This window comes from Carassius carassius, chromosome 43 (assembly GCF_963082965.1).
Source record: "Carassius carassius chromosome 43, fCarCar2.1, whole genome shotgun sequence".
Taxonomy (NCBI): domain Eukaryota; kingdom Metazoa; phylum Chordata; class Actinopteri; order Cypriniformes; family Cyprinidae; genus Carassius; species Carassius carassius.
In genome coordinates this window covers 16,447,957-16,474,029 of record NC_081797.1, presented here as the reverse complement: position 1 = coordinate 16,474,029, position 26,073 = coordinate 16,447,957, and the positions used below count along the sequence as shown (strand labels likewise).

Genomic DNA, 26,073 nt, shown 5'->3' with positions numbered 1-26,073 from the left:
GGCGAACATAAATTAGATGTACAGCTCTCTGCTTGCAGCGCGTCAGTCACTCTCATCAGGAAAGTGAGTGAAACACACACACAAACACACATTTTCATCAAATAATTTGTCATTAAAAGCGGTTCACTTCCGCGATTTGATACGATTGCGTTCACTTGAGCAGCGAACCGTACCAGAGTTCACATGAAGTGTACCCCAGACCACCGTTTTTAAGCGGACTCGGGTACGGTTCGCGGGTGCGCATCCAAGTACGGAAGTCAGCGTTCACATCATCCAAACGAACTGAATTCTGACGTCAATCGACCCCGGGTGCGCACCAAAAGTGCTTGTGTGAAAGCACCCGAAGCGTGCAGAACAACCACCCAATAAAGCATTACAATAATCTAACCTTGAGGTCATAAATGCATGGATTAACATTTCTGCATTTGACATTGAGAGCATAGGCCGTAATTTAGATATATTTTTGAGATGGAAAAATGCAGTTTTACAAATGCTAGAAATGTGGCTTTCTAAGGAAAGATTGCGATCAAATAGCACAGCTAGGTTCCTAACTGATGACGAAGAATTGACAGAGCAGCCATCAAGTCTTAGACAGTGTTCTAGGTTATTACATGCAAAGTTTTTAGGTCCTATAATTAACACCTCTGTTTTTTCAGAATTTAGCAGTAAGAAATTACTCGTCATCCAGTTTTTTATATCGACTATGCATTCCATTAGTATTTCAAATTGGTGTGTTTCACCGGGCCGCGAAGAAATATAGAGCTCAGTATCATCAGCATAACAGTGAAAGCTAACACCATGTTTCCATTCACTGATAAACATTAACAACACAGAGAGCAGCATGAATATTAGGCTGCTGTCACTTTAAGACCTAATGCACAGATCCAGTGTAATGTTACACATGTGTTTTCATCATCAGCTTTTTACGTTCACAAAACCGACTCAAAAAAATGTATTCCATTTTTTCCTGCATCTTACTTTTTTTTTTAATGCAAAAGCACATCCTTTTTGGATGACCACTAAAACAGCAGATTGCTTTAGCAAGTTTGCGTTTTTAGACCGTCTGCAGCTATATAAAAGCATCTTCTCAGATCAGTGTGGTTTTGAAGTGCAGACATTTTTCTGCATATCTACTACATTCAATGCTCTAGCATAGACATATGTCACAACGCTGCTGAGTAGCTTTCAGAACGAGGTGCAGCGAGCTGGCAGTATGGAGATAGCTGACAAAACGTATGTTTGCCAGGCTGTCTCATGTTGCCAAACTGAGGAAGATGGTACTGCTGCACTGAACTCAATGTATGGCACATGAATCAGTCTGAAATTCTATGAAATTTGAATCTAATATGCAAACTTATTAATAACTTACAAAAACCTTAGGACATAACATTGCTTATGTTTTAGCAAACCTGACACAACCTGCATCCTACAAGCACCAAACTAGTTGGTTGGGCTTCAAATGGCAGAAATACCTGTTTATTCACCATTTGCCTCTATCAATAGACTACCTTCCACACTGCATTTGAAGAGCAATATACATGGTATATAAACCCTGGTCAGTGCACTAATTTTCTGCTGCCTCAATTGATAGTAAAGAAATCCCATGTTGTAGCTATGCTAAACAGCTTGAAGGAGCAAGGAAAGGAAAATGTGTGTGGAATCTGTTGTCACTCTGGGCCTTGCATTCCAGCCTGACAGCCTTTCAAAAGAGCTACACGTGCCTACTGCATTTCCAACATTTTTAGGGAGTTTAAAGGCAGGCATATACACAACGGGTTTCAAGTGTGATGGATCAAGCTTAGGTGCCACTAAAGCATTCTACTGTTCTTCAGATATGGTTCATCCACATTAAAGTCTTATTGTTTTATCTTTTGAACTTGAGTGTTATATAATGTACTGCCAAACTTATTCATTTGTTAAAGGTATAGTTCACCGAAAAATTTAAATTGTCCCCCTTATGTGATTTTCTTTCTTTCTGTGGAACATGTTTGGTTCCCAGCATCCATCAAAACATCCATAGTTTCTTCCGTGAAACATGATGCCATATAGGTTTGGAACGATATGAGGGTGGATGAATGACAATATTTTCACTTTTGGCTGTATGGTATTTTGAGATTCATATGGGAAAGAGAGTCATTATTTAACTTGGATTATGATTGACCAAATGCATGAACAACTACCTCAAAATTATATCTACACCTAAGAAATGAGAAAAAAACAATTACATTATGAAAACTTTTAGGAAAAGCATTGCATTCTCTTGCTGTAGGGCTGTCCACGTGACGTCATGCATTTTATAACAAGCATAATACGAATTTTATTTAGACTATGTCTATGGTAGTCTAATTCAGATATTACCTCAAACACCATACACAGCGTGTCCTTTAGATTTGTGTATATATATATATATATATATTACATGTATAACTAATATTAATTATATATAGCCTATCAACACCACACCACCGGCGGTAGTTGGTCCATTACCACCGCAGTGGTAAAAAACCACCCACCGTCACAGCTCTTCTGTGCTCTGCTCCAGTATTTGCATTTACCTGCAGGCTTCATCACCAGTGGAGTACTAGAGGGATTTCAGAGTGTTGTCCTCCTCCTTTGGCATTGAAAGGGTTAACACCGATACAGCACTTTCTACTGCAGAATGAAACTGTGCTCCTTCTGAGCAGAGCAGTTCTACAGTGAAGCACTGCTGCAGCTCAGTACACACACTCACTCGAACGGTGCCAGGCCACGGGGATTTACTTCAGCGTCTCACGTTTGGCATGAAGAGGTTGGCGAGCTTAAACTGTAATTCGAGAAAACCCATGCAACTTTACTGGAAGTGTGCGAAGTACTATTTAAAAGCCCCTGGGCTGCTCTGCAAATCAATGTGGTCGGTGGATGCGCCTTATCTGTTTTCCGAAGTGATTGAACAGTAACTTGCTGTTCTCGGCTGGCCACCGCTGGATACATCGGGGAAGGGTTGGGACTCTCTTTTTTTGTCTGTACTTCTTTCTCCCTCCCTTCCCCCCTCTCTCTGCACTATCTTCCTCCCTCCCCCGCCTCGTGCCGATTGAATCGGGGATCCCGCTGTGATCAGCCAGGTTCAGTATGAGGGCTGGAGGCTTGCTGGAGTGCACACGGGATCTGCGGGACCCTAGTTTTGGACCATGCATGTGACTGAAGAAAGCTACTTCTGAGATGATCTAATGGCTGTAAGTAACGTTCTTGTTGTTATTTTTGTGATAACATTGGATTGCTATCTTAAGCAAGTAACTTGCATTCAAGCTAAACCCTCTTTGGCTCCGAAACGCTGAATGCAACACATTAAACCTTCTGGTATTGGTGTGTTTTAGGATCTTAATACTTCGGAGGAGTACAACAAGTGCTTCGGCAGTTGCGCAAATTGAGGGTAGACTCAAGCAAGCTGTTAGTTTTCATTTAGCTGCAGTGTTTGGCATGTCTTTAGCGCCATAAATCTGCAGTGACGTTGCCATGGTGCGTCCCCACGTCCACTTGCTGAGAGCTTTCCTGCTCCTTCATTTGAATAGCTGGATCACATGCTCCTGGATTGGGGCTTTTAGCCATCGTCAGCACTTTGAGACACATCTTTCTCCATTTCTGAAGTCATCAGTCATCAGCTCCTACGTGTTACAGACTGATGCCAGATCCAAAGGTGGTGTGTGTGTGTGTGTTTAAGAGAGACATTTGGATGTTTTTCCACCCTCATCTTCTTTTGGCTTCTAGTCAACATACGCAATGTTCTCTGGGTGCATCTGTTTGCACTGTCCAATGCAGCTCCTGCTCTATCTGGCTTTGCTAACACTTAACCCTTGTTTGATTGTTACCTGATAATTTCTGTACGGTTTTCTGTAATTTTTTGGTAAAGTATGTTGCCAGTTACTAATTCAGATTTAAATTTAACACAAGATCAAAACAGACCTGATCTACTTTCTTAATAGCTGAATATTCTTGGTTATATTTACCATGAATTATTAAAGGTATTTGCGTTATGGTCATTTATTTTTAATTTTATTGTAAGTTTTAAATCAATTTTTCAGTGTAAACAAATTTGCTTCATCAAGTTTTAATTCATAAATACTATTTTTTTGTGGAGTTGAACCACTTAGCATTTTAAAACCTTAACTAGCCCTGCCATGTCATGAAAAAGTAAAATTATCTGATATTTTATGACACTTATTGACCTTGACAGGCAGTTGTGAGGGTCTGCAGTGGAAATTTCCTATTTTTGGCCATGATGGAGAACAATAAAATTCAACAGTAATTAGTGGAAATGAGCCAATGGAGACCAATAACGATAAAAATACTAATATCAGCTGATACCGATATGATTCCTAAGTATTATGCATTCCTACTTTTTTGCTATTGTGAACACTGTTTTCTTCTTGTTGCACTGAGAGAAAAGTAGGTAATTTCTCCACAACTTTGTGAATCAAAGCGCCTCTTTTTTTCAGTGGCCAACATAGTATCTAATTTGGTACCGCTGCGTTCATTTCTGGATTAGCTCGATATCATCACAGACCTGCACATACACTTGCACCACTTGGTTGAAATGTGCTAATAGCACTTGTCAACACCATGCATTAGCCTAATCCAGTTGCGTGTCTCCTGCCGTCTCCCCTGAACGTCATCTTCATGTTGTCCGCAACGCGGCCCTGCTATTTCCCTGCATCTGAACCCAATGGCGACAACAAGAGCTATTTTTAGATCCTCCTCCTTGGTTCCTCCGTTTTGCTCTCTCGATTTCACTCTCCTGTGGTAAAGGATAATGTGCTGCATATCCAGATTTAAAAAGACGCTGAATTCCTGCCTCTCAGTTCACACCAGTATAGTAATGACTGTTAGCAGTTAGGAAGAGCTTGACACATACTATTCTCAATGCCTAAGTCATGCATTACAAAGAGGCCTCTTGGTGGTAAGCAAAGAATCACTCACACAACTCTGTCACATTTTGCACCCTAATGATGCAGATATCCTTTGCCGTTTTAATGGGGTATCTCAGGTGTTGGCGTTATCTCTGAAAGAGTCTCCAGAGTCGGACTATTAGAAGGCCAAATTTGAACTTGCAAGCCAATTATTCCAGATCCGAGTTTTACCATTCTCCCTGTCAGATCGCCCCCATATAGTTGTCGTAACATAAAAACCACAGATACATACACCATCTGTGCATCTTCCTATAATTGACTTTTTCCGAATTGATAACCCCATCCACCCCTGTTCTGGATCATTAATTAAAATGACTTCGGTAGATTCCTGTTGGAATAGTTTGGCCCTTACCTCTCATTATGACTGTGTTCAGCTGTCCGATCCATCTGCGAGAGGGTCCATGGCTGCCCATGCCTCCAGATCTCTGACAGTATAGAGCATTGGCTGCCAGTCAAGCCAGTATTCTTTCTACACTATGAAGATTTCATTGACCAAGGTGTAGGTGAATGTGCACCCTGTCCTCCTTGGAACACAGATTTAGAATTACAATGTGTGCAAACAGTGGATGCATTTATCCAATCTGATTTACACTACACTTATACGGGCACAGTGTCCTCTTTGAAAAAAAATATGTAGGTTTCAAATTTACAATGTGTCAATTACTAGACGTTACTACTCTTGGTAGTTCGGCCTATTAAATTGTACATGTTCTCTACCATCATTTTGGGTGACAGTGAAGTGTGTCAACACTGCTGACATGTTTACATGTTGAAGATTATCCACGTTAGGTCACCATAGGAGTCTGAGCACTAGCGATTCATTTGGAGCCGAGACTGAGCAGTAGAGATTCATTTGGAGCCGAGACTGAGCAGTAGAGATTCATTTGGAGCCGAGACTGAGCAGTAGAGATTCATTTGGAGCCGAGACTGAGCAGTAGAGATTCATTTGGAGCCGAGACTGAGCAGTAGAGATTCATTTGGAGCCGAGACTGAGCAGTAGAGATTCATTTGGACCCAAAGACTGAGCAGTAGAGATTCATTTGGACCCAAAGACAAACAGTAGCGATTCATTTGGAGCCGAGTCTGAGCAGTAGCGATTCATTTGGAGCCGAGTCTGAGCAGTAGTGATTCATTTGGAGCCGAGTCTGAGCAGTAGCGATTCATTTGGAGCCGAGTCTGAGCAGTAGCGATTCATTTGGAGCCGAGACTGAGCAGTAGCGATTCATTTGGAGCCGAGACTGAGCAGTAGCGATTCATTTGGAGCCGAGACTGAGCAGTAGCGATTCATTTGGAGCCGAGACTGAGCAGTAGCGATTCATTTGGAGCCGAGACTGAGCAGTAGCGATTCATTTGGAGCCGAGACTGAGCAGTAGCGATTCATTTGGAGCCGAGACTGAGCAGTAGCGATTCATTTGGAGCCGAGACTGAGCAGTAGCGATTCATTTGGAGCCGAGACTGAGCAGTAGCGATTCATTTGGAGCCGAGACTGGGCAGTAGCGATTCATTTGGAGCCGAGACTGGGCAGTAGCGATTCATTTGGAGCCGAGACTGGGCAGTAGCGATTCATTTGGAGCCGAGACTGGGCAGTAGCGATTCATTTGGAGCCGAGACTGAGCAGTAGCGATTCATTTGGAGCCGAGACTGAGCAGTAGCGATTCATTTGGAGCCGAGACTGAGCAGTAGCGATTCATTTGGAGCCGAGACTGAGCAGTAGCGATTCATTTGGAGCCGAGACTGAGCAGTAGCGATTCATTTGGAGCCGAGACTGAGCAGTAGCGATTCATTTGGAGCCCAAGACTGAGCAGTAGCGATTCATTTGGAGCCCAAGACTGAGCAGTAGCGATTCATTTGGAGCCCAAGACTGAGCAGTAGCGATTCATTTGGAGTCGAGTCTGAGCAGTAGAGATTCATTTGGAGCCGAGTCTGAGCAGCCAAGTCTGAGCAGTAGAGATTCATTTGGAGCTGAGACTGAGCAGTAGAGATTCATTTGGAGCCCAAGACTAACAGTAGCGATTAATTTGGAGCCCAAGTCTGCACTGTAGTGAATCATTTAGAGCCAGAGTTTGTGCAGTAGCTAATCATTTGAAGCCCGAGTCTGAGCCATGGCTGCAACAAACGATTATTTTGATAATCGATTAATCTGTCGATTATTTTTACGATCAATCGATTAATCAGTTTATGTACTTATATTTTAGTTTTGCCCATTTTTTCCCCAAGTAAATTATTAATAAAGAGTCTTTATCATTCAACAGACTTTTTAGAGATTTTAACCATTTTGCATTGTCATATCCTCATCAAAAATATACCTGGAGTTGTGTTTTATCATGTGTTAGTAATCCTATGTCGAACTCTTATGCAATCAAAACACTGACTGTAGGGAAGTTTGAACTATTGGGATTGGTTAGACCTTCTTAACACTGACCCATTCATACTCTAGCAAATCTCGCAAGGAGATTTCAAATAATGTTTTCACCATGGCAGTCCTCAGGGCTTCTAAAGTAGTTTAACATCCCGAACAAAGCTTATTAAGGAATCTTTCAGAACATATTTTCACGAAGAATAAGAATAAAACAGAATAAATTTGCAGTACATTGCATTTAATTTTTTTCCTGTAAACACACAGCTTATACCTGGGAAACAGCTTTATAGCTTATGCTGTGAAATTGTAAACAATCCTTCGAATAAAGTGCCAATGGCATGAAACCTGAATGGAACTCACATTTTAAAGTAAAATCCATCAGAATTATGAACTGGTAAACGACAAACTGATCACAGAACATGTTTGTAAAGCTTTAAATGTTAACTGTTAAAAAGCAATGTTATCAGCTTTTATGACTAAAAATTTGCAAACAACATTGTACTGGAGAATCTGCACAAATAAAAGTCTTAAACAGTTAAACAGTTCAGTAGTGCAGAGTTTACAGGTTACTCTTCTTTTTTGAAGGCTCAAAGTAAAGTGCTCCCACACTTTGGATGACTTTGTTCGATTAGTTTTATCTTCCGCTTTTTTCTTTTTCTTTCTCGAGCTTACTCCATTGCCGCCTGCCTCTGTCATCTCGCTGAATGCTGCAGAGACCGCAGAGACACTGTTCGGGAACCACGTGACATAAAACGAGGCCAGCTATTGGCTATTCGTTTCTTCTCCTACTGTACTGGCTGAGTAAAACCTCCGGTGGCTCATTACTGCCACACTTCACCGAAGATTTAAAATATGCACGAAATGAGCCGCTTACGGCAAATAAAAGTTATCAACTAATCGATGACTAAATTAGTTGACAACTATTTTAATAATCGATTTTAATTGATTAAATCGATTAGTTGTTCCAGCTCTAGTCTGAGCATTAGTGAATCATTTGTAGCCAAAGTCTGAGCAGTAATGATTCATTTGAAGCCAGAGTCTGCGCAGTAATGGTTCATTTGAAGCCAGAGTCTGGGTAGTAGTCAATCATTTGGAGCTCAATTCTGAGCAATAGCAATTCATTTGGAGCCTGAGTCTGAGCATTAGTGATTAATCTGGAGCATGAGACTGCGTAGTAATTATTTATTTGGAGCCCAAGTTTGTATGGTAATGATCGTGAAGTGGAGCCGCATTTTGGTGTGTAACTAATTGCGACTCATGAATTGAAAGGGAGCCAGTTCTTCATATTTCTCAACCATGATGTTTACACTAGGGAGACAAATTCAAACTAAATCTTTATTTATATTAGGGCTGTGCAATTAATCAAAAAGTGGTTTGATTATGAAAATGCAATAATCGAGATAAAACTAATATTATGCCCTCTTTTGCAGCGCTGCGCTTTCGTTCCTTCATAAAAGCCCAATTTCCGATGCAAATCAGTAAAATTGTGTAACGTGACATTTGCAGAATGTGACGTGCTTGATTTATCGAAATATATTTATTCATGTTTTTAAAAGCATGAAAGAGAACTTGTGCTGCTCATCAGTAAGAGATATTCTCTCACAGACTGAACAGAACACTGATATGTAAATTCATCTTTTAGCTCAAGGAGCCCACCAAAACGGTCAAATACACACAAAAATGTGTCAAAATGCTCAGGCATTCATGTATACAGGGTTTCCCATACATTCATTAATTTGTGGCGGCCCGCCACAATATCAACGCTGACCGCCACGGATTGATTCAGATTTTTCAACTATTTAATATAGGTACAATTGTATTTTATTGTAGAGCTGCGCGCTGCTTGCTCCCTCCCTCTCACAAACTGACAACGGAGGCACGCACGACTAGCCCCTCCTCTTCGAGCACGATCTGAATCAAAACATGAGCATGCGTTAGTTAGAGGACAGATCAACGGTGCTTAATGCTTATTATGGTTAATAATGAACACTGTTGCTCAACAAAACTCTGAGAAGTTAGTCTATGTTAAGCGCTGTCGCGTTTCCATTACAGATTCGCGCAAAATGTTTGTGTTTTTTTTTCTAAATATCGATAAACAACAATTGCAAAATGACAGCGTTTCCATTAACCGATGTTATGCGACTAAAACGTCATTTTTTTCCCTCTCGCGATCAGTGATTCCAAAAATCATGGCAACAGATGTTGGTAGGTTTATATATATCACAGCCACCACACTAGACATTATATTAATTTTATCTCCAGGTTCAGGTTGGTGTGTGTTGGTTTTTGTCCACCTCAATCTCCAGGTTTGTGTGTGTGTGTCAGAGTCTGTGTGTGTCCACCTCCAGGTCCAGTTTGGTGTGTGTGAGAGCCTGTGTGTGTCTGAGTCTGTGTGTGAGTGAGTCTTTTTAAATGTTTGAGTGTGTGAGCCTGTGTTTGAGTGTGTCAGTAAGTTTGTGAGTTTGAGTGTGTGTGTGTGTGTGTGTGTGTGTGTGTGTGTGTGTGTGTGTGTGTGTGTCCATCTCCAGGTTTGTGTGTGTTTGTGTGTGTGTGTGTGTGTGTGTGTGTGTGAGCAAAATTTGCAACAAGAAGTCTGTGGAGCAGTCATAGCATAGAAAGTGCAATGGCATAGCAATGTAGCAATAGCAATGTCTTTAAAGGGATAGTTCACCCAAAAAGGAAAATTCTATCATCATTTACTCACCCTCAAGTTGTTCCAAACCTGTATGAGTTTCTTTGTTCTGCTGAACACAAAGGAAGATATTTGGAAGAATGTTTGTAACCAAACAGATCTCGGTCCCAATTGACTACCATAGTATATATTTTTTCCTACTATGGAAGTCAATGGGGACCGAGATCTGTTTGATTCTGTCATTCTTCCAAATATCTCCAAATATAACCAAATTATCCCTTTAAGGTATCTGACACTAAGTGTTGGCAATGGAAATGTGTACTTGTCACTAAAAATATATGATATATTTATGATAGATATATATATATATATGATATATTTAACTTAATCCCCCCCCGTCCCCGTCCCCGGTCCCCAAACACCACACCACCGCAAATAGAATCTAATTCTGTGGGAAACACTGGTATACCTTTGTTGGTATTGTAATAATTGAACGCAAAGACTTGAGAATGAAAATACGCGTGTAACACAGGGTTTCCGCGGGGCATTAAAAAGCATTAAAAGTCCTTAAATGGATTTTGCAAAAATTAAGGCCTTAAAAGGCATTAAAAAGCATTAAATTTGATTCTTACAGGCATTCAATTTTTTTTATAGTTTTGAAGAGAATTTTATATCAATTTCTTTGAATATAGCCTTCATAATTAATAATTTTATTTGCTTCCGCAAAATGTACGTTAGTGTGATAAACACACGGAACCAGTTTGGTAATTGGTTTCGGCCAGAGCAAAATTGCCGTGATACGGAGGTGACGCGGGCGGCGGGCATTTTGTACAGCGGTGGACGAGGTCTGAGGAAAAATGGGAAAGTGCAAATTCCAACTGAAGTGGCTGGAAAACGAAAATTTCAAGACATGGTTGCAGCCTGTTAGTGGTAAAAAAGGATTTTGCGGTGTTTGAAAAAGAAAAAGGGGGTGTTGACGGTCGTGTGCGCCAGCCTTCAGAAGGACGCCGATCAACTAGCTGAGCAGGCCGAAAACAAATCGAAAACGCTCATGGCTGAAATTATAACAAAATCTAATACTCTAAGGAGGAGATTCAAGGAAAAGTGCTGTGAATTGAAAAATGTTGAGTCAGAGTTGGAACTAAAATCGACTGAATTAAGGCACATGCCTTAATGAACTTATTTACACAGTAATTTCTATAGCTCTTGCTTACATGTATGTACTTTGAATACATTAAGTTCCAGCATTTAAAAAGTTGAGCTTATTGAAGAGCTGTTTTTGTGATGATAAAATTATAAATACAATAATTGTCTTTTTGCTAATTTTGAAATATCTCCAAATAAATTGACAATTAATTAAGCTGCCTCCTGAGCCATTTCTAATTCAGTTCTGAGTTATATAATTTCATGATTGCATCATCATCAAACTGGATGGTTGCAATTAATAATTTGCGACATGTCTATTTAAAATAAAATGATTATATCTGTATATAAAATATCCGTGGTTAGTCATGGGTCGTGTATGGCATTAAAAAATTTAAAAATGGCATTAAAAAGGCATTAAAAGGCATTAAATTTAATTTGAAGATACCTGCAGAAACCCTGTAACAGTAATTTGGATCCGTGCGACTCTTAAAGTGACAGCGGGCTATGTTTTATTTTGCGTTTGATTTTTCATTTCTGTAGTAGGCTGTACCACGCTAAATGAACCTTTTCATATAAACTAAAATGAATACAAAACTAGAGCCAAACTAAAACTGAAATGAGACATTAATAATATATAGTATTGTGAATAAATGAAATAATCATACTACTTGAGACTTCTAATCTAATAAAATCTAATAAAGCACAGTTTGTTTCATTTGTATCTTTTGTTGTATTTGTCCTTTTGCTTTTTTTGTTACTGACATTTTAATTATTTTCAATAATTTTGAGGACTTTTTGTTTGTTTGTTTGCAATTCCGCTGGTCGCTACAATGTAGATGTCGTCATAACCTTATATACTGAAAATGCGGATTTGATATGTATCACAATCTTTAAATAAATCACTCATATAAAGTTTTGGTCATATGGCCCCCTCAAAATCGTGTTAAATACTCGTGATTACAATATTGACCAGAATAATCGTGATTATGATTTTTGCCATAATCAAGCAGCCCTAATTTATATTGTAAGCTGTTGTCTTGTTCATCACAATTAACACTTTGGTTACATGGCAAATAACACATCTTATGTGAATGCTTTAGAAACACCCCAAAAAGTGTTCAAAGTGGTGTCATCTTCAGCAAATAACTTGTTTCGTAACCTTGTCATCACGACTTTCCTCAGATGAGCAATTCACTACTTGAGCGGGTTGATGAATTGATGCAATGAAGTTTTATCTCTAGCGTGGGAATCTCTTGATTGAGGAAATCTGTCAAAATGAATCTGGAGCCCACTGGGCTCTCATACGTTTCAAGCGGCAGAACGGTCGTTACAGTGATTCCCGCCACGAAGGAATCCTTTTATGACATGTATGACATGAGGCAGTTTTATTACTGCCTATGGGCATCCTGAAATTTCTGTCATGTTTCATTTTTGACAGTACATGGAGTAAAAGTGAAGGTCGCCTGTGCTCCATACATACTTGCTGGTTGTTTTATAGTATGGTGAGAAACTGTAAAATCAAAAACTTCTCACGGCAGGAGGTCATCTGCTTGAGGTCGTTTTTTTTTTGTTTTTTTTGGGAAATTATAGAGACCGCTGATCAGTCATCCCAAAGCGATTATCAGCCGATAGTGATTGCCGGTAGCCGATCAATTGGAGCACCCCTATTAATTACTCACCCTCATGTTGTTCCAAACCCGTAAGATCTCCGTTAATCTTCGGAGCACAAATTAAAATATGTTTGACGAAATGCAATGCTGCTGCAATGTTCCCAGTCCCAGAAAGTACGCTTTCTCCTGAACATAAATATTGCTGATTACGTTTATTACATTCTAGGGTACGCGGGCATGTGCGTCATACATTACAGAAATATCGTAATTTGCGTTCCGAAGATTTTACGGGTTTGGAACGACATTAGGGTGAGTAATTAATGACAGAAGTTTGATTTTGGGGTGAGTTAACTCTTTAATTATTAGATTACCATTACTTACATTATCTTTATTTCATGGTTAATCTTGCCTGGAAGTTACAGGAAGAAGGTTGATTGACAAATGATTGGTGCAAGACACAGCAATCAAATTACAAAATGAGAGAACCTTCTTTTTCCCTCTCACTCCATGCTTTCTGCTTTCAAGAACAATTAGCCCAAGTAGCTACAAATCTTTACATATACAAGCGCAACCTCAAAATGCTCCCTCATTAGGTTTTCCCTCTTTTAGCTGTTAACCAAAGTAAAATGGACCCTTTTTTCAGTTAAAGCGGCAACATGAAACCTGAACACAGAATCAGAGCTTGTTGTCCATGTGCTTATTTAAATTTCAGCAGCTGAAGAACCAAACAAAAGTCATGAATATAACTGTAAAAGTTAGGAATGGTTATTGCCCAGTCATGTTCTTCCATTAAAAGCCAACTGGTAAATCTCTTAAGTGCTTTTCCGGTGTGTGTAAACTTAACTGAAACTTCAGAAGAAACTGTGAACTAAGATTTACTGTCAACAGGAATCAAGTGGTCCCTTTGTTAGCGTTTCGGCTGTCCAATGAAAACCACACATAAATTCTGACAAAATGGTTCAGGGTATGTTGCATCAGCGTTTTTAAAGCGCCGATCAGCCTTAAGATGGGCATAAATCCTCTCAACCCCCCTTTAGCTCTCTAGAGTGCAAACTTTTCCCGGCCAGGCTTTAGTTTTGCACACTGCTGTTTGTGGATATTTAAGATTGTCCAAAGTACCATATTTGTGTGTATACATAGAGGCCTTTGTATTTTCTTTACAGCTTCTATATTTTTAAAGCTGTCTGGGTTAAGACAACAAACCATTTGTACGTCTCTTAATGCTGTGTAATTCCTGTGTTAGTTTCTTTTCTTACCCTCCAACTGTGGAGCTGGCAGCTTGCCTAGACCGAGAGGAGGAGCTGAGGGAAGAGTAATGTTGTGGTTAACAAGATAAATCCAAAGCTCTGTTTAAAACCTAGTAAGCTACCTCACTGTTCACTGCCTACATGTTTAGGTACCATTTTAGGTGGCATTATAGATGATACAGAACCTCATAAATGTGCGATATAGAAATCTGCAACATAGTGTTGTCACGGTACCAGAATTTCAGTATTCGGTACCGATACCAGTGAAAATCCACGGTTCTCGGTACCAATTTCGGTACCAAAGCAAAACATAAAAAAATAACTTTTTATCACAAAAAATAAAACCAATGCCATTCTTTATACTTATTTACAATTGTGTTTAAAGTTCTTCTACAAGTAATATAATTATAAAAAAACAGTAAACAAGTTTCACCCAAATTTAATTTGTCTTTTAATTTATGAAATTTAAACACATTTTGTGTTGTGGTAAATAAAGGGGATTTGCTATTAAAATTAAAACATGGAAGAAATATTGTGTGATTTAATTTTTAATTAACAGTAGTAGCAGTATCACATACATTTTACAAAATAATAGTAATATTTCTAGCACAATGCCTTTATGTAAAAATGAATTTGTAATGAATGCATATTTGTCATTTATCTGAACTTAAGACTGGTGGTGATGCTTAAGATATTTTTGTTCATTGAGGGTTTCTGTAAAAAAAAAAGTAATAGATCATAATAATTATTATTAAAAGATAATAATACTACTAATTCTACCATACAATATACAATGCACTATGGATTGATGAGCTGCTGGGTTCATGAATATTAATCACGTTGTCTGCGTTCGGTCGAACTGATTTGCTGAAATCAAAACAGGGACGGTAAAAGATGAGCGCCAGCCAATGAAATTGACATTTGCGCATTAGCTCCGCCCACTACTGAAGAAACAGGCATATCTTCTGCTTGTTCGAAAATATGAATAATTCTAAATGAACTCCATTATTTTGACAGGAGAAGACAACAAAGAATATAGTTTACATGTAGCATGTCGATTCAGCGTGCTAAGACTCTCGCTCTCTCTCTCTGCGCATGTGTGTGAAACAGAGCTATCAGCAAAGCGACGGCGAGTCGTGCCTCTTCACACAAAGTTTACAGTTCGGCAAATACCATAGACAGTAAAAGAGGCAAATACAGGTGTACTGTGCGTCCATTGAGATGAATTGAAAAGTACAGATCGCTTGATGGAGAGAGAACTCTGAAGCGCTCAGTCAGTGTTCAGCGAGTGAAAATATATCTGCGCCAATCTTATAATAGCCTCGAACACACACACACACTGGCGAGTAAAATCTAAGAACTTATTAGCCAATGGCTAACAATAGACATAATTTACTCGCCCTGAGTAAAATTTATTCACATATGCGAGTGATTTACTTGCAATGTTGAGGCTGTTTTGACGGTTTTCCGTGAATACCTTTAAATTGACACTGGTTTTACTCAAATGAAACGGTAAAATGCTTGTGAAGTGACTCAGAACAGTTCTGGTGATGTTGTATTTCCTCATTACTGCAAGCGTCATGCGCTTCAGTCTATGTAGTAAACCATTCATTCATTCACACAGAGACGCGCAGAACATGCAGGATGCAGATTTCAACCAACTTTAGCGGCTTAACATTTACAGATACTGGTCCATATGGAGATTTGATTTGATTAATTTATGCTAACTTTGACAAATTCCGTGACTGTCCATATTAAAATGTAAGTTTCATTTTCATGACTGGATTTTGAGATTCCGTCCGCGTTTTCTGCTTCGCGGAAATCATAGCGCTGAATCGGGTTTGAACGGGACCTCGGTACTACCGGTACCTACAGAAACCTGGTACCGTGACATTTTCATTTTTTTTAGTACCGACTTGGTTCCGAAGTACCGGGTCTTTTGACAACACTACTGCAACACCAGGTGGAGATTCAAAACACAATTTGAGTTCGATATTATCATGTTACGTTAAATAGTCTGTTAATAAGCATAAAAAACATTCTCATTGTCCATTGAGCTTTTTGCAGTGAACTTCTGGGATTGCATTTCCGCAAAGGACACATAATGATGCATAAAAATTTGGCCAAAATTAGGTATTTTATGAGGTAGTATTATTAAAATATATATGTTCATACCAGGAATACACCATTTATATCAGTGGAGTTGGACACTAGTATGTTGTAAGGCTAAATGCAGAGTTAATGAGTATAATTTAATTTTAAACCAAGTTCATTGCAGTGCATTCTGGGTTGCATTCTCTGTGGAAAAAAAAATAGAAAATAGGCTGTTCAAACCAGAAGCGCTACTATTTCAGTAGAGTTGCATGTTAACATGTTTCTAAGCTAAATGCTAAAATATATTTACATACATATCAGTGTTGGGGTAGTTACTCAAAAAATGTAATTAGTTACTAATTACTAGTTACTTCTGTAAAGTACTTTACTAGTTTACTGCATTTGAAAAGTAACTTCACTACTTATTACTTTACTTTCCTTTTTTTAGGGCCCTATAAAATCTGTTTAATTTTTTTACAAATTCCGTTTTAATTTTTCTGGATTCCATTTTTTTCTGTTTTATTTTTTTCTCATCTCCTTTTTAATGGTTAAATTTAATTGTATTCATCAAAAAGCTTGTCTAATTAATTTAAATCATAACACTTATACATTTTCACAGCAATTTATTAAAAGTTTAAAAAAATTACATGTTTAGGGCCCTATGAAATGTTTTATTTTTTATTCACCATATGTTTTATTTTTTTTTAGCATGTGTAATTATTTAAATGCATAAAAACAACTTAATTTATTAAATTTTTCTTAAAATAGCCTTATGAAATGTTTTTTTCCCCTCAGAAATTCTGTTGTGTATTTCAATTTTTCTGGTTATCAAATAAAGGCATAAAACATTCATTTAGATTTTCTTTTAAATATTAAAAAAATTAAGAAAATAATTCTTTTTTGGTAAACAAAGGGGATTTACTATTAAAAATAAAACATGGAAGAAATGTTAAGCAGGAGACGCTTTAAAGCGCGAGAAATAGAGGTTTCCCCAATAACAGCTATAAACAAGCAGCGCTGAGCTCACAAACGCTGCGTTATCAGGCATATAACATGCAAGTCTTCCTTCAGAAATAGTGATATAAAAACACCTGTGCCTTGTTTTGATATTTAAACATATAAATGTAAGGAATTATTATTATTATTATTAAACGTGCAGTACGTGCTCATGTTTATTCAACGAAGCCTTTTGGAAAATCGTTTAGTTTTAAAATCGTGGCGAGTCTCCAAAAATAAATAAATGTATGGGAAACACATCCCACATCACAAACACTTGGGCCCAACTTCAGTCTACTCATCACCTTGACTTTAACTGCGTTTGTAGAAGGCACCGCAGCCAGACCGATATACACAACACAGACCAGAAGTTAACTTGGGGCCAGGCGCGTGCGCCCAATGAAACAGTCTATAAGATGACATTTCAGCACTTGACAAACGGAGAGCGACTCCTACATAGCACTTGAAGCACAGCTGTGCGATTGCTTTAAGTGCAATGTTGGGAAACGCATGTCAAACAATAACGAACGATCGTAAAATTACTCGTAGAAAACACTCTTTAGCGCTAAGATCAATCGTTATCGGGAAACCCGTCCCAGAACTTTACACACAGGCAAACACGGCATGTGTAACGCAGGAAAGCGCGTTCCTAAAGTCAGTAAAGTAGTGTAGTTACCAATATTATTAGTGTAATGCGTTACTTCATTACCCAAAAAAGTAATATAATTACTGTAATCCGTTACTTTGTAACTCGTTACCCCCAACACTGATACATATTTACTGAGTTTGTCATAGTGCATTATGAAATTGCATTCACTACGACGAATACCTGTGATGTTGTCTAAAACAAGAACAAAAACGCCCCTCTCCCCCCAATAACTAATAATTTTCCTAATCATTTACTCATTCATGTTGTTCCAGGTCATATGACTGACTTTCTTCTACAGAACATTAAAGAAAATATTTGTAACAATGTCTTCGAAGTTTCAAGAACTTATTGGACCCCACTGACCTTCACTATATGGACAAAAACACCCCTGAGACATTTCTCTAATATCTACTTTTGTCTCAACACAAAGCAACATGAGTAAATAAATGATAGAGTTTCCATTTTTTAATGGATTTTCCCTTTGAATGCTATATATAATGCATGTTTGAAAAGCCAAATAAAGCGTTCATGTTAATGATCTTTCAAGGACCTTCACTTGCGGTATTACAGTCTCTCTTGAGGCTTAGACTCACTGGATTACGGTCTCCCTGTGCTGTTTGGTTTTTCTTGTACAGAAGATTTCAATGATTCAGTCTGTTGTTTCATAGAGTGACTGTCTAATGCCCAGACCGGCAGATCTCACAGATCTCGAGTGCACTCGTTCAGCGCAAGTAGCATTAGTTACAGAACACTTGGAATTGGCCATCTCTGGTGCATGCACTGAATGTTTACACTTTTTAACATTCAACAAGGGACAGAGGAAGAGATTGTACAAGAAACGGATGGAATTTCACATCCACTTCCTTCCATGTGATGAAATGGGCTTGTTAGGGAATGAACGCAGCGATGTGGAGTCACTGACTGAATCTGAGAGCGCTGAGTGATGTCTAAACTCACTAAAGGAGCTGTTGTGCTCACAGGGACTCAGGTTCGATTCTAGCATATTTCAGGGGCTGATATGAAATCTCTCTTGTAGTTGTCTCTGCTCAACTAGCTTGTCAGTTTTAGGCATTTTTTCTTTTTAATCCTTGTATCATTTTGAAGGATTGCTCTAGATATTGGCTTGAGTTGAATCACATTCAGTTGCAGTGATCTGCTGCATTGCAGGCTCATGGATTAAAGGGTTGATTGCATTGCTTTAAAACTTAAAGTATGTTGGATTCAAGGTATATTTTTTCATCAGTTCATGCATTCCTTTCAAATTTTGTCTAATTTTTAAAACCCATGTCTCATGCACATTTTGATTGGAAAATTAGCACAATTTATTTGATTGAATAAGATAAATTGTGAAATATTATTACAATATGAGATGCAGGATAAGTTAATAGCACCGAATATGAGATGCAGGATAAGTTAATAGCACCGATCGATCCCAGCAGCTCCTCATTGCCATGCAGGGCACAGGTGAAGGGTTAAGCTTGCAGTAATCGTCCCCTAGATCAGCACATTTCCCACAACGCACTGCCCTCGAATTCTCTCTCTTTTAATTTATATAATGTCTGCATTCAGAGAGCAATATGGTGAGGAACTTCAGATCTTCCAGAAGGAAACTGCACATTTACTGGTGTGTAAATGACCACAAAATGACTCTGTAGACGCCACAAAAGGTATAAACCTTAGCTATGGTTTAGTTGGAAGATGTCGTCAGTGCTGCCCCACGAGTGCGAAGTGTTTCCTCTCTCGTCGTCTGTTTTATGCAGCAGAGAAGCAGCACATTCAGTTGACCATACCACAGCAGATTCATCAGTAAATGTTGCTTACTGACTGTTTTGGAATTATAAATCTAAACATAGTTTGTCTGTTAATATTATGCAGCCTTATTTTTTTAATATTTTTTTTAGTTTGTTACTCAGACGCAGGCAGTGCACTGCATGAGACAAAAAAGTAATATAGCCAAAACCACCACATAGCGGCTCTTTAGTGTAGATGCATGTTGATTTTATCAGATGATGTCGCGATTATAAATGCGAGTGCCTCCTGGAATCTTTCTACAATATTTACTCATCATGACAGTAAAATCTAGCATGCTTAGTCAATCCACTGCAGTATTTCCTCGCTCAATCAGTGGGAAATCATGCATGAAAACAAATACATTCATATACCATGAAGCCGGTATAATTTTGAAATTTTTGGTCATACTGCCCAGCATTAAGTTTAGGGTTGAAGTTGTAACAAATTTTCAGGTCTTGTTGATCACATGACAGATTTAGTCTTTAGTGAAATTAAGAATCTTGTATGATGAGAGAGTGAAAAATCGCTATTAATAGATGAGAGAGAGTGTGTGTGTGTGTGTGTGTGTGTGTGTGTGTGTGTGTGTGTGTGTGTGTGTGTGTGTGTGTGTGTGTGTGTGTGTGTGTGTGTGTGTGTGTGTGTGTGTGTGTGTGTGTGTGTGTGTGTGTGTGTGTGTGTGTGTGTGTGTGTGTGTGTGTGTGTGTGTGTGTGTGTGTGTGTGTGTGTGTGTGTGTGTGTGTGTGTGTGTGTGTGTGTGTGTGTGTGTGTGTGTGTGTGTGTGTGTGTGTGTGTGTGTGTGTGTGTGTGTGTGTGTGTGTGTGTGTGTGTGTGTGTGTGTGTGTGTGTGTGTGTGTGTGTGTGTGTGTGTGTGTGTGTGTGTGTGTGTGTGTGTGTGTGTGTGTGTGTGTGTGTGTGTGTGTGTGTGTGTGTGTGTGTGTGTGTGTGTGTGTGTGTGTGTGTGTGTGTGTGTGTGTGTGTGTGTGTGTGTGTGTGTGTGTGTGTGTGTGTGTGTGTGTGTGTGTGTGTGTGTGTGTGTGTGTGTGTGTGTGTGTGTGTGTGTGTGTGTGTGTGTGTGTGTGTGTGTGTGTGTGTGTGTGTGTGTGTGTGTGTGTGTGTGTGTGTGTGTGTGTGTGTGTGTGTGTGTGTGTGTGTGTGTGTGTGTGTGTGTGTGTGTGTGTGTGTGTGTGTGTGTGTGTGTGTGTGTGTGTGTGTGTGTGTGTGTGTGTGTGTGTGTGTGTGTGTGTGTGTGTGTGTGTGTGTGTGTGTGTGTGTGTGTGTGTGTGTGTGTGTGTGTGTGTGTGTGTGTGTGTGTGTGTGTGTGTGTGTGTGTGTGTGTGTGTGTGTGTGTGTGTGTGTGTGTGTGTGTGTGTGTGTGTGTGTGTGTGTGTGTGTGTGTGTGTGTGTGTGTGTGTGTGTGTGTGTGTGTGTGTGTGTGTGTGTGTGTGTGTGTGTGTGTGTGTGTGTGTGTGTGTGTGTGTGTGTGTGTGTGTGTGTGTGTGTGTGTGTGTGTGTGTGTGTGTGTGTGTGTGTGTGTGTGTGTGTGTGTGTGTGTGTGTGTGTGTGTGTGTGTGTGTGTGTGTGTGTGTGTGTGTGTGTGTGTGTGTGTGTGTGTGTGTGTGTGTGTGTGTGTGTGTGTGTGTGTGTGTGTGTGTGTGTGTGTGTGTGTGTGTGTGTGTGTGTGTGTGTGTGTGTGTGTGTGTGTGTGTGTGTGTGTGTGTGTGTGTGTGTGTGTGTGTGTGTGTGTGTGTGTGTGTGTGTGTGTGTGTGTGTGTGTGTGTGTGTGTGTGTGTGTGTGTGTGTGTGTGTGTGTGTGTGTGTGTGTGTGTGTGTGTGTGTGTGTGTGTGTGTGTGTGTGTGTGTGTGTGTGTGTGTGTGTGTGTGTGTGTGTGTGTGTGTGTGTGTGTGTGTGTGTGTGTGTGTGTGTGTGTGTGTGTGTGTGTGTGTGTGTGTGTGTGTGTGTGTGTGTGTGTGTGTGTGTGTGTGTGTGTGTGTGTGTGTGTGTGTGTGTGTGTGTGTGTGTGTGTGTGTGTGTGTGTGTGTGTGTGTGTGTGTGTGTGTGTGTGTGTGTGTGTGTGTGTGTGTGTGTGTGTGTGTGTGTGTGTGTGTGTGTGTGTGTGTGTGTGTGTGTGTGTGTGTGTGTGTGTGTGTGTGTGTGTGTGTGTGTGTGTGTGTGTGTGTGTGTGTGTGTGTGTGTGTGTGTGTGTGTGTGTGTGTGTGTGTGTGTGTGTGTGTGTGTGTGTGTGTGTGTGTGTGTGTGTGTGTGTGTGTGTGTGTGTGTGTGTGTGTGTGTGTGTGTGTGTGTGTGTGTGTGTGTGTGTGTGTGTGTGTGTGTGTGTGTGTGTGTGTGTGTGTGTGTGTGTGTGTGTGTGTGTGTGTGTGTGTGTGTGTGTGTGTGTGTGTGTGTGTGTGTGTGTGTGTGTGTGTGTGTGTGTGTGTGTGTGTGTGTGTGTGTGTGTGTGTGTGTGTGTGTGTGTGTGTGTGTGTGTGTGTGAGAGAAGTGGTGGATATCCTGCCAGGTTCTGTCACCGCTGACATTCTTCATCCTTCATGGATTTCCTCACTTGAAGTCTTGCCACAGGCGTGATTGAGTGGGCGGCACAGTTTCTAGAACTACAACCCAGAGTCCTTCATGCTTACAGTTTAAACCATGAAACTCACATCTAAACCCTCCGCTTCACTCTGCTGCTGTTTATTTTGCAGTAACAACCATTATCGCGTGCATACAGATACATGTGATTAGATTGTGGCGGTTTTTCCCCAGTGATCTTATGATCCATTTGGTGCGGCGTTGGCGTTGTTGCTGTGACTGTGCGAATCTGCTGTTCGTGGCCACTGCATTGCAGAAGCCATGGAGAAATAAATGAATAAATCAGTGTTTGAGCACCTCAGGTGGCTTCGGTGGATATCAGCAGAGACGTTTTCCCAGTCCTTTCTTCTACTCAAGCCTATAGCATGAGATTGCACCACTTTTGTTGTTTCCTTGTCTGTTACATAACGTGTAGGAAGATCATCTACACACTACGGAGGATTTCCGAATGCTTGCACGGATGTTAAGTGCTGAGACTCCTTCAAAGATGTTTGTGAATGTGTGTGTAACCCGCTTGGTTTTAATGAATGCATTCACATCCTTTAGGCCACGTGGGAATGCAACCAATTAAACTTGTTGATGGTAATCTAACGATTTGTGTGTTTCTCTATTAATCTCTTTCTTTCTGTTTTTTTTCTTTCTCTCAATACAGAGTGCAGCAATGGAGGAGACCGTGATATGGGAACAGCACACTGTAACTCTACACAGGGTGAGAATTTAATCATCTCTCTTGATTTGTGTCTGGAATCCCAGTATAAACACTTGTCTGTTTGATTTGTGTAACATCTCTATTATTAGAAAAAATCTCCCAGAATTAACCGTCGAATCATTCAGATGATGTTGTCTTGTTTTACTTGAGTAATTCTCTTGGTAATCTTATATAATTTATAATATAAATGTGATTTTTTTCCCCCACTTGTTTTAAAGACCTCATGAAATGCAAACTCTGATTAGTAAAAGACTTTGTAAAAGAGTTACCGTTTGGCTGAAAAAAAAAGCTTCTACAAAAACTTATTTCAGTAGGATATACCTCAAAACAGGAAACAAACCACTCTTCAAACATATTTACAGGATCTTTACATAATTAGGAACAAGACAAAATACACTTTTGTAAGAATTATGAAAAATTTTGCTTCTTGGGTACTTAATATTTTTACGTTTTTAATTTGTAATATTTAGGGTTACTCCGTAATGAAAGCTGCTGAATGCATTTTGAGGAAAAGCCAAAAATATCTATGAAGGCACACAGATAATTTCAATAGGAAATATATCAAAACAAAAAAAATACTTAAACACTTTTATGGGGTCTTTCAGCAAGAACAAGGGAAGAAAATCTGCCAACTGAACAAGACAAACAAACAGAAAACCACATTGTTGGGAGAAGACTTTATCATATAGATTTAAATAGGATAATCTTGTACCATATTGACATTTAAAATACAAAGAGAATGGAAAAATGTCATTCATTGTTATTAACAACATGAAGTGTCTTAAACATAAATATTTCCCAAACTGGCATCTGTAAAGAAACTGCAGGGAGTTCATAAGTTGAACGAAAAGTCAATAATTCATTAAAAACATAAAGAATTACAAATTTTAAACAAACAACAATCAAAATTTAACACTTAATAAAAAACATTGAATATTCTATTTGTTTAACGACATGTCATGTGACAATTAACCAATATCTAAGATCAGAGACCATGCAAATGTGTTACTTAGTTATTAATTTGTTCATATATTAGAATATATTCGGTGGAAGAGGTTTGTATGGGAATCCCCGCTTTACATGTAAATAAGAAATCGAATAATGTTGTGTGTTTTAATGTGTTGGAAAGACAAAACCTTGTCTATGACAAAGAATAATACGTAATCATGTAAAAAAGTAACTGTAGTCTGATTACGTGTATTTTAAAATGCAGTGTACTCTAATTACGACTACTTTATTTTTGGAATCTGATAACATAATCTGGATCCAGGACAGACCTCGAAACGGGAAGAAAAAAACACTCGTCAAACACTTTTATGAGGTCTTTTAACAAGAACAAGACAGTTATGTTCAAATAAACATTTTCAATTTAGATTGTCCGGATATTTCAGAATTTTCACGGGACAACAGAGCAAACATTTTTAATGTTACATTATTAGGTTACACCCTAATAAAATATCACAAGTTACTAAATATGTTTTGGGGAGTGTTGAGTCACTTTTTTCATGGTAGGCATTGTCTTGCACTCCGAAAGCTCAAAAACCAAGCTAGATGCACACGCTTGGCCAATACGTTGCAGCCATGCAGTGCTTTTGTACTGCTGACCAGCTATGAACATTGACTACAAACTGTTGATCAACCATGACCACAAGTGACCTGGAAGAGAAGACACTACACTATTGTGCATTATATCAGTTATCTGCATTAAAGTATTACACCGTGTCCTAACAAGACGCGACATGATGTCCCAACACACAATAAAAGGTATCTTTTTCATGTTTAACAGCGTGTTTGTTCTAACTATCCGGGACGACAACACGCAAAATTTCTAATTTACAAATGGTTTCTATTTCTGCGACGTCGTGGCTGAAACAACATAACAAACTGAGACAACGATGATCTCAGGTACTGATTATGTGCTTTATTCAAAGTTTTAAATGTGTCCAATGTGTGTTTGAAGATCATATTACGAGACATTTATAGCCATATTGAAAGCAACAACAGATAGTTTACCTCAGATCCTGAAAATAAATGAAAGCAAATATGTACGTTAAAACCGTGAAGTCGGTGCAAACCAACGAGTGTATTTCATAAGAGATGTTATCAGTCACTCAGTGTGTACATTTAATGATGTTAAAAAGGTTTTAAACTTGTCCATGTTGTTGCGAGTGCAGTGCACTTCCCTGAGAGACCCCGCCCACACATGCTTTTGATTGGCTGTGATATTTGCTTGATTCCGTCGCGTCGCGTCTAATGTTGACACACAAATTGCTTGTCACTGGAATCTTGTCATCTAGGACACGGTGTTATCATGGTGTCATTTCAGACAGCAACACATTATTGTATAATACCTATTATTTCACATTACCTGTTAGCTGTCACTGTTTAAATTGTTTAAGTGATTCGTTTAAGTACTGTTGCTGACTTGAGGTCCGTATTGTTTTTCTCTTCTTTATATCTGTGATAGGATCTCTCTATCTCTCCGCCCTTCTCTAGCCCTCTCTCTGTATCTCTCTGACCATCACATCCCCTCATTTATCTTCCTCCTCTTCTCGTCCCATACCTCCCCTCTTATCTTTCCATTCTCTCTCTCGGCTGTTTTGAATGTTTTGGTTTCCCCCTCGTCTGTTTGTTAACATGTGGTTGTGTGTCTCGCAGGCTCCGGGGTTTGGCTTCGGGATCGCTATCTCAGGCGGGAGGGATAACCCTCACTTTCAGAGCGGGGAGACGTCCATCGTCATTTCTGATGTGCTGAAGGGAGGCCCAGCCGAGGGCCTGCTGCAGTAAGACTCATCTCTGACCCTCTTTACCATGAAAAAAGCCAGTTCAGTTCCAGTTTAACTCCTACATTTCAGTTGAATCTAATACTTTTTGATAAAATCGAATGAAATACTGTTAATATCATGATTGCTGAAAGTGTAGTTTGTATTAAAACATAATTTTTATTAATTACCCTCATAGGTGTTATGGGTTATTTCTAGGCATGCACCGAATTTTCGGCAACTGAATGAGCCAACAATAATTTGAATAAGTGAAAAGCCTGAATAAATTAACTAACGCGAACAAAGACTAACGCGATCAAATAGAGGCGTGCACTAATGCAACAATCATGACGGCAGTGTGGAAGCATTTACAACTGTCTGAGAAAGACGCAAAAACTATTAGAAGCACCGACTGAGAGAGACGTGTTTACTGCATCGCATGTCTCGGAAAGAGAAGAGGAAGGGGTGGTTACTGTATGATGATTGAAATCACAAAATTGCCTCGTATAATTAGTAAATAAACTTCAGAATGTTGTTTTCTAATGCAC

General features: G+C 39.2%; 1 protein-coding gene across 15 annotated transcripts in view; it reads left to right on the top strand.

Moving 5' to 3' along the window:
- Positions 1-26,073, top strand: part of LOC132124979 (tight junction protein ZO-1-like) — a 158,304-nt gene that overhangs the window by 93,745 nt on the left and 38,486 nt on the right. For 14 of the 15 annotated variants that reach the window (XM_059536163.1, XM_059536170.1, XM_059536159.1 and 11 more), the window contains 2 exons: positions 22,707-22,763; positions 25,422-25,546. In XM_059536163.1, coding sequence (XP_059392146.1) covers positions 22,707-22,763; positions 25,422-25,546 — 182 coding nt within the window. Of the gene's footprint in view, positions 1-3,072; positions 3,213-22,706; positions 22,764-25,421; positions 25,547-26,073 lie in introns of those variants that run through there. The other variant, XM_059536166.1, reaches the window with a different exon arrangement.